Source organism: Dreissena polymorpha, chromosome 10, assembly GCF_020536995.1.
Source record: "Dreissena polymorpha isolate Duluth1 chromosome 10, UMN_Dpol_1.0, whole genome shotgun sequence".
In the NCBI taxonomy this organism is placed as follows: domain Eukaryota; kingdom Metazoa; phylum Mollusca; class Bivalvia; order Myida; family Dreissenidae; genus Dreissena; species Dreissena polymorpha.
Window position 1 is genome coordinate 4,247,642 of NC_068364.1, and position 9,823 is coordinate 4,257,464.

At 38.5% G+C, this 9,823-nt stretch overlaps 1 protein-coding gene across 2 annotated transcripts in view; it reads left to right on the top strand.

Annotated features, from left to right (window-relative positions):
• LOC127847103 (uncharacterized) overlaps window positions 1–9,822 on the top strand; it is a 10,769-nt gene extending 947 nt beyond the window's left edge. The window contains exons 2-8 of one of the 2 annotated variants that reach the window (XM_052378711.1): window positions 1,075–1,118; window positions 2,926–3,046; window positions 4,313–4,452; window positions 5,762–5,795; window positions 6,002–6,109; window positions 7,144–7,206; window positions 9,448–9,822. In XM_052378711.1, coding sequence (XP_052234671.1) covers window positions 1,075–1,118; window positions 2,926–3,046; window positions 4,313–4,452; window positions 5,762–5,795; window positions 6,002–6,109; window positions 7,144–7,206; window positions 9,448–9,572 — 635 coding nt within the window. In that variant the 3' untranslated portion in view covers window positions 9,573–9,822. The remainder of the gene's footprint in view (window positions 1–1,074; window positions 1,119–2,925; window positions 3,047–4,312; window positions 4,453–5,761; window positions 5,796–6,001; window positions 6,110–7,143; window positions 7,207–9,447) is intronic. The other variant, XM_052378712.1, reaches the window with a different exon arrangement.
• Window position 9,823: the final 1 nt, after the last annotated feature.

Genomic DNA, 9,823 nt, shown 5'->3' on the forward strand with positions numbered 1-9,823 from the left:
GTTGACAGTGATCATGTAGTCTTTATGAATGAAATCTCCAGTCGTAAAGACACACCTCCGCATTGGACCAATTAAATCACTCGTATGTTTAAAATGTCAGTTAGTTGAAATGTATGTAAACAAAGGTTTCAAACGGCGCTGGACAGTTAGTCTTGATGCAGAATGTAACGACAAGAACGGTAATAATGTTTTTTCATACGTTTTATTGAATTATGGTATCGAACTACATGAACTTTGTAGGGAAGTTGCCCTTTACTCCGTGAAGATTTCAGTCTTAAAGACAGCATGATCACTGTCAACTGGGTCATGCGTGTTGTGTATCGTGTTATTTCTTAAAAGTTGACCCAGCATTTGTTAAAATATTGCAAGACATATACATTTCCAGAAAGGAAATTCATTTCTGCGTTGAATAAGACCGAGATCGTGAAAATCGCTGCAAAATTTATGAAGATATGGCTGTTCAAAGCGATGCACCCCGTTTTGGGGTGATTTTGAGTTGCATACCTTGTTATATATATATTTGATAGTGAAATATTTTTTTTTTCAGAAAAGTTAATTTTTCGTTATAATATGATTATTTATCATTCAAAATGATGTTTTCACTAATTAATATCATAGCCACACGCTAACCACCTGTGGTTAGGTCGGCCAAAAAGGCGCAGTTAAGTCGGCCAAAAAGGCGTTGGTACATGTAGGTCGGCAAAAATAAGTAGGTAGGTCGGCCAAATAGTCGTATTAAGGTCGGTCAAAATAAGTTTTTAGGTCGGCCAAAAGGCGTTGGTTGGTTGGCAAAGGGGCGTAGTTATTCCGGTAAAACTTCTATAACTTCTATTACGACAAACGAGTTTTGTCTTACACTTATTTTGATAAGCGATGACATAAATCTTAAACATCTTTATGCAGCATTAATTCTTTTAATGTACATTACGCGAATATGATTGGCAAACACAGACTATTGCTCTGAAGAACCGATGAAACCAATCGGGAATGCAAACAAATGTTTAGAGATTGCACGAAGAAATCAAGCAGTTGGTAACGTGGCACTGTGACTTGTAATCTTTATTTATTTTTCAGATGACGATCACTTGGCAGACCAGCTATCGAAACTCAAAGCACTCGTAAGATATGGGCCGCGCTCTGGGAAAACGGGGTTTAATGCATTGGCGTAAAGTGTTGTTCCCTGTTAACCTGTTCAGTCCGCAAAGGATAATCAGGGACGACAATTTCCGCCTAAACAAAATTTCGCTGTTGAGAAACATCCTTAAAAATAAAAATACCATAAAAGCGGAAAGTGAAGTTCTCGCAGGCTTATCTTGGTCAAAACTCTATATCACGCACATGCATTTGACCACGTTTTCATAGAGCGCTGATCATACGTGTCTTGTTCTGAGAAAACTGGGCTTAATTCATGTGCGTAAAGTGTCGTCCCAGATTAGCCTGTGCAGTCCGCACAGGCTAATCAGGGACGACACTTTCCGCTTTAATGCTATTTTTAGTTTCAAGGAAGTCCCTCCTTACCGAAAATCAAGTTTAGGCGGAAAGTGTCGTCCCTGATTAACCTGTGCGGACTGCACAAGCTAATCTGGGACGACACTTTACGCACATGCATTACGACCCGCTTTCTCAGAACAAGACACATATATTCTCGGCGCATACTTTGTAAATACTAACGTGATATATTAAGACCTCTCGTTTTTTGTATTATTCCATAAAAATGAATTGACTGAACTTTTGCCTAGAGTTATCTCAACAACTCACTTTAAAATTCGGATCATGGCTCTAGTCAACAGTTCAGTCAAATAAATTTTATGGAATAATACATTAACCCTTTCCATGCTGGGAAATTTGTCGTCTGCTAAAATGTCGTCTGCTGAATTTCTAAAATTAGCATTTTCTTCGATTTTTTTCAAAGAATACTATCAAAATAGCAAACAGTTTGGATCCTGATGAGACGCCACGTTCTGTGGCATCTCATCTGGATCCAAACTGTTTGCAAAGGCCTTCAAAATTCGGTTCCAGCGCTGGAAGGGTTAACATAAACAACGTGGTTTCATTCACATTATATTGTGTACGGTATTATGAATGACGATTTATACGCTAAAAAGTGGTCTAGACTGGCTAGTTGATGGATTGTGATACGGGATCTGCAAGAATATACTACAAGAAAAAAAGCAAGGTTTCGGACAATTCGATTCTTACAATAGCTTTAATAACGGTTATTGTTTTTGTATGTAATACTATCAGATGTCTTAAGATTTTATAAATTATGTTTTGATCTTTAAAAAAGGCGCCTTGAAATAAACAATACCAAACGCGAAAAATGGGGCCTATCGAAGCTTTTTATTCCAAAATATCATGTAAACACATGTTAGAAATTAATTCACATTTCAAATTTCTCGACAAATTATTTATCTCTAGCGACAATAATAAGTGGGTCATTTAAAAATTAAATTAATAAACAATGCATGTTTCTTCCCAATAAAATACAGTGCAAAGATAATCCTTATTTATGGTTAAATATGATTTCTTTTAAGCCGGCGGTATGAACCTTAAATTATTACCGATTCCGTTATTAACTGATAACTCGGCATAATAGTAAATCACACATTGATTTGCTTAATAGGCAAAAAAGTCAAATTGTTTCCACTTTAACCTCCAAAGATATAGTGAAGGTAAAGGTACATGTACTAACGTTATTTCAAACTTTAATGAGGATATTCGAAGACAAAAATCTTCAACATTTCGCTGTAACATTCTTTAAACGTAAAATTTAAGGTCGAAAACACATCATGAGATACAAAAAAGTTAAGGGTCGGCATCCAAAAATAGGATCTGTCAGGTAAATAAAAACAACAAGTGTGTATGGGCGTTACGAGCATATCGACGTTTCTATTATAAATTGTAATCCTCTGCATTTTTTGACAGTTACAACGTCTTGAAGACAAAGAACGAGATCCCAGTGCAAATCACGTGACGATCGAAACTGCGGGGCTACGCATGCCTCCTTTGAAAAGCGCCGTTTCTAAACTTCCTGATAACGTCAAAGGTATAAACTTATGATTGTGACGTCAAGAAAAGGCCTCTGGGCCCTGATACATATCTAGTAAATGACCGAGTTATCATCAAAAGAACAATTGCTTTAAGCCCAAGTGTCACTATTGCCGGTAGAGCCCCGGTCCATCCCGGTTTGCTAATGCCGGTAGACCGGCGAGAACCGGGATGATTCGTAAAAAAAAAATTAAGCGGTCACGCTATTTTCCGGTGCCGCCCCGGTAGAAGCCGATCAACAACCCGGCAGAGTCTCGTTCAACCCCGGACTAGCTACGTTTATCCCGGTGAAGCCCCGGTTGTCGCCGGTAATGCCCCGATGGAGCCCCGGTGAAAGCCGGCAGGTCCCGGCAGAGCCCCGGTATTCCGTAACTCCGCCGGCACTCACCGGGACTATACCGGCATCAGACGCCGGCAGAGCTACGGCAACGCCCCGATTTAACATCGGTCGTCGCCGGTAATGCCCCGGCGGAGCCCCGGTGAATGCCGCTGGCGTCCCGGTAGAGCGCCGATTTACCGATGTACCGTAGCTTTACCGGGACTCTGCCGGCATTCACAGGGGCTCCACCTGGGCACCACCGGCGACAACCGGGGCGTTGCCGTAGCTCTGCCGGGGTCTGGTGCCGTCCCGGTTGTTCCTGGTGCCGTCCTGGTTGTTCCCGGTGCGCCGGTCGTTGCCGGTCCTTCCCAGTGACTCCCGGAGGTATTAAACATTTTAATACTTTCCCGGTGGAGTCCCGGTTATCCACGGTTCATCCCGGTCGTCCCCGGTGGAGCCCGCGGTTTATCCCGGTAGAGCCCCGGTTCATCCCGGATCACGCACCGGGGCTCCACCGGCATCATAGTGAGACTGGGCCTTTACCAACTGTATCCGATAATGATAAATCACGAAATAAAACATACGTCGGAAATAAAGCTGAATACGATTGTACACGGTGCCTATACCACGTGACTTTTTAAGATCTGTGTTGGGAGAATAAAGCGCGATCAAATGGACAGCCCGCTCATTCGTGAGAGTTTTCTATCTGTATCATGATTTTTCTAAACAAAGAAGTATTTTTTCAGTAAAGTGCAACCGCGCGTTTGCAATATGAGGTCCCCACACTGATCTGACATTTTTCTAACCGTTCAAACTTATTTGTTTCACAAAAATCCCATTAAAAATGGTGAAATATTCTCCCAACACAGATCTTAAAAGTCACGTGGTATAGGCACCGTGTTGTAGTAAGACCATTGTTCCCTCAAAGCATGTTCACATCTTCAGAGCCAGTGACTCATCCCGTGAATGACCTCGTCGCTGACGTCAAAGATGTCATAAAGGATGCCGTTACCGAGCGGGTGCGACTGCAGGGCGTGAAAGCATTCCTCGATTCCTTGTCCCCTACGCAACTGGAGCACTTAAAGGTGAGAAATTGTGATTTTATATTAACATTTTTTCATGTTCATCCCAGCGGTTGCCGCCCATTATGCTTATGGTAACAGATTTCTTGCAGTGGCTACCTCCCCTAACGTGGTCAAAATCTCCTCGCGGCGGTAATCTCCCCTATTGGTTAACACTAAAAAATCCTCGTAGTTATCGCCCCGTTGACGGTAACAAACTCCTAGAGGTGATTTCTTTCCCTAGAGGTTAACGATAGCAATCTCCTCGCAGCGATTACATCCCTTTTTGTGAATGGTAAAGTGCCATCAAAAGTAAAAATCCTGGTGGATCTGGAAGAATTTATGTGACATGATTTTAACCCTTTGCATGCTGGGAAATTTGTCGTCTGCTAAAATGTCGTCTGCAGAATTTCTTAAATTAGCATTTTTTTCGATTTTTTCTCAAAGAATACTATCAGAATAGCAAACAGTTTGGATCCTGATGAGACGCCACGTTTTGTGGCGTCTCATCTGGATCCAAACTGTTTGCAAAGGCCTTTAAAATTCGGTTCCAGCGTTGAAAGGGTTAAGTAAACTATTCAAATAAAATGATTTTCATCAATCAAACATGAAAAAGAAAAACACATATAACAATTTAAAAGCATAAAAAAAGTCAAAAGTAATAGATCTATGCGAATAAATCATCAACGCGTCGTTATAAGACAAGTTATAAGAGATTTGACAAAAGCTAAGCTCGGAATCAGACAAATATTTACCCAAAGTTTGTTAAGAGCAATGTTCAGAACCAGTCAAAATTTATCTCGGAGATTTATAATTTAGTATACATACACCTATGCACAGAAAGTGTGTATGAACATAGTTACGTCCAACCAATACTATAGTATCATGTTTTAATGGTAGCATGCACACGTTGGCGCAAAATAAAAATAGTACTACAGATTTTCCATCATGCAATTCGCATAAGCCCAGTGATTAGTTGAGAAGCGACACATTTTGATACAATGTGAGCTTGCTAAGAATTAGTCTCGGAAACATGTATATCTCTTTATACAAATCTTGGAACAAGTAAAATCTTAGCTCAGCCTTCGATGAAATTATGATCGAAACCAGTCCAATCCCTGTGCGTATGTTTCTTTGATTCGTGGTAGTATTCTATTTACCGTAATATAAAACTTCAGAAAATCAATTATTGTTACTTATTCAGTATTTTACTAAATGAATCTCACACACGCACACATATTACATAAAAATATGCGCACATAAATCACACACAATTATGGAAAAAAGCACATGCTTCCTCATGTTATGGTTATGATGTTTGTATTCATTTCAGGAACTGGGACATTTGTTTTATAACAAAAAAGAAGGTATGTGTGTTTGCTTTTCGGACCCTGTTACGAATTTGTTTAATAATGATGATAGCGATGATGATAATAATAAAAAAAATAGTAATAATAAAAAAATAATAATGATGCTGCTGATGATGAAATGGAGGATGATGATGATGTTCATTGTTGTGATGATGATGATGGTTACGGTGGTGATGATCATTTCTTAAATTCCCATATATCAGATGGCGGACATTTCTTCGACGACCCAAACGACACGAACGAAAACTGGCGAAATCTCGCATCTGACCTCGAGAAACAACGAGACCAGCTTTACTTAGAAACAAGAAAAGGTTAAACAATATAACATGTTAATCCTTTAAAACTAATTGTTTACCTCAAAGTTTAGGATCTCATTTATGCTAATTAAGTATCATTTGCGAATGTGTTTCTTGTCTGAGAAGTTGTTTGTTGGTGTTCTATTTAAACAGACCTTTTACAGATTTTGGCATGTATTGAAGCTTGTCATTAAATGCCTTATATTGATAAATATAAACATTGGACCTAACAATCTCCAGTAAAAAAAAAACAAGAATACAATTTAAAAAAAAGTAACTCTCAACTGGGCTCGAATCACTGACCCCTGGAGTCCTGGAGTAAAACTCTTCCGCTTTTACCACTCGGCCATTCGTGCTCATGCTTTGAGAGGATGTATTATTTTACTGCAATTTTCGTAGTTTCTCAAAATATAACGACAACAACAGAACTTTCCAAATTATTAAATCATTTCGCGTTGCAACGCTTTATAGTTTTCAGGTTTCCAAATCATCAAAAGATGCATATAATGGATATTTTAGAGCATGGTAAATGTTCAGTATTACTATTTTCTCACAAATATCATAACTAAAACGAACATTTGCGAATCTGAAACAACTTTTTTAAATTTTGTCAATTTACCAAAACGTGAAAAGGCCCTTTTTATGACTACGGTTTTATAAATTGTTGCGTTTCGATAAATAAATTATTATCTGGAGTTGAAGTTGTGGTTTGCATGTGAGATACTTGTCTTGGGAGGACCCGGAGGGTGTCTCACAGCCAAAACTTATATATTTTTTTTTACCGGAAACACGAAAGTTTTGGACATAAATTTATTTTAACTGATACACTTTGGTGTTGCCATAACCTCTGGGTGAGAAAAAGACTACCACTGCTGTTTGGAAGGGTGACCACCGGACTCTCATGACGGAAGTGAGTAATGAACCCCGAGTCGCCGATGCGAGAAACGCGCGTAGCAACCGCTGAATAAACCAGACAGACAACTGGCCTTATAATTTTTTATTTAAGCCTGTACTATATTTAGTTTAGCCAAGTATTGTCACGATTTCAGATGGTAGCCTTTCGATCCCGGTTGAGACAGAAGAAGGAACATTCGGCGCGTTGAAAGATGAAGGTAAATTCGATTCGGAATATTACGTCAGTAAGTTGTTGCAAAGCCGAGTTGCTTGTTTTATAACGTATATTTTAATTAATTTGTATGAAATGATTTATAAACAAGAGGGCCATGATGGCACTGAATCGCTCACCTGACTAACCAAATACAATCCCAACCCAGATTTCATCAAGATAAACATTCTGACCAAATTTCATAAAGATTAGATGAAAACTGTGACCTCTATTGTCTACACAAGGTTTTTCTATTATTTGACCTAGTGACCAAGTTTTTGACCCCAGGTGACCCAAATACAATCCCAACCCAGATTTCATCAAGATAAACATTCTGATCAAATTTTATAAAGATTGGATGAAAACTGTGATCTCTATTGTCTACACAAGGTTTATCTATTATTTGACCTAGTGACCTAGTTTTTGACCCCAGATGACCCAAATACAATCCCAACCCAGATTTCATCAAGATAAACATTCTGACCAAATTTCCTAAAGATTGGATGAAAACTGTGACCTCTATTGTCTATACAAGGTTTTTCTATTATTTGTCCTAGTGACCTAGTTTTTGACCTAGTGACCTAGTTTTTGACCCCAGATGACCCAAATACAATCCCAATCCAGATTTTATCAAGATAAACATTCTGACCAAATTTCATAAAGATTGGATGAAAACTGTGACCTCTACTGTCTACACAAACAAATTGTTGACGGTTTTTCTATTATTTAACCTAGTGACCTAGTTTTTGACCTCAGATGACCCAAATACAATCCCAACCCAGATTTTATCAAGATAAGCATTTTGACCAAATTTCATAAAGATTGGATGAAAACTGCGACCTCTATTGTCAACACAAGGTTTTTCTATTATTTGACCTAGTTTTTGACCTAGTGACCTAGTTTTTGACCACAGATGACCCAAATACAATTCCAACCCAGATTTTATCAAGATAAACATTCTGACCAAATTTCATAAAGATAGGATGAAAACTGTGACCTCTACTGTCTACACAAGGTTTTTCTATTTGATCTAATTTTTGACCTAGTGGCCTAGTTTTTGACGCCAGATGACCCAAATACAATCCCAACCCAGATTTCATCAAGATAAACATTCTGACCAAATTTCATAAAGATTGGATGAAAACTGTGACCTCTACTGTCTACACAAGGTTTTTCTATTATTTGACCTAGTTTTTTTACCTAGTGACCTAGTTTTTGACCCCAGATGACCCAAATACAATCCCAACCCAGATTTCATCAAGATAAACATTCTGACCAAATTTCATAAAGATTGGATGAAAACTGTGCCCTCTGCTGTCTACACAAACAAATTGTTGACGGACGCACACACAACGGACGCCGGACATAACACGGTCACATAAGCTCACCATGTCACTTCATGACAGGTGAGCTAAAATAGTTCTCTACCTTTTTATGCTGTAAACATGCCGAGCAAAAGTAGTCTGACTAGAATTGTAATACGGGAGTTGAAAAACAGCGAGAAAAATACTTAAGTACTCTAAACAAATATTTTAGCAATAATAATTGTTATTGTCTTTTGTGCGATGTCAACATTTACATTGTAAATACGGTAGAGGCCACACCACATTTACTGCCCACTTTTAAAGAAACTTATTTTTTTTCCAAATTATATATCGACGGAGTTCGAAACTCAGTCACGTCGAGTAAGAAACTAGGGTACTAGATTGAATAAAGGCATGCCACCTCTTTAGAAACCACATTGTCTGCAAAGTCCTCAAGAACATTGTTTTTTGTTCGATAGTAGTTCCCGTCCGTTCAAAAAATGACCGCCAGGAGGTGGGGCAGTTAACTTCTTCTTTAACCACTGGGTGGATCTTACTCGAACTATAGCAATCAACGACCTTAATATGTACATAATCGTAAATAAAGGAACCTTGGTTGCCACGAGTTTTCACAGAATTATTGCCCTGCGTCTGTTTTTCCACTATGCAATGCGTCCAAAAACTTTGCGTTTGAAACACAACTTAATTTGCTCTACGAATTTCGATCAAACCTTCTAAGACAAAGAATTGTGTTCGTGATCTTTACGGGAGAAATATTGGTTGCGACGAGTTTAGGCGGAATAATGGCCTTTTGTCTTTGTGTCCACTTTTGAACACATTTATATTGAATCTGTCTGTATCCATGCACGTGTGTCTGAGTGTATGGGACACATTTCCAGTTTATTCTGGTCTGCGTGTTAATACTCGATTGTTTATCCTTTCAGTCAAATACTCCATTGAAAAGAACCTTCTTACGGATTTGGCTTTGGCCCAGCACAGCGGTATAAGCGTAAAGGATCTTTTAGAAGACATCGTGGGAAGAGGGAACCAGAAAATAGATTCACGTTAAACTGCGGTCACATAAAACGAACGCTTGCTTTAACACATATACATTTGTTTAATTAAATTTTATGATTGTGTGCGTTTCTTTATGGAAACAAATTCTAAACAAATTTAATATGAACTTAAACAACTGATCTACCGTGATTTTCGCAACTTGAATTGCATACATTGTTTTATATTTATGTTTCGATGGTAAGTTGATACTGTTTTTCATCACAGTATTGTATTTGTAATTGAAATAAATAAGACTTCAAAACT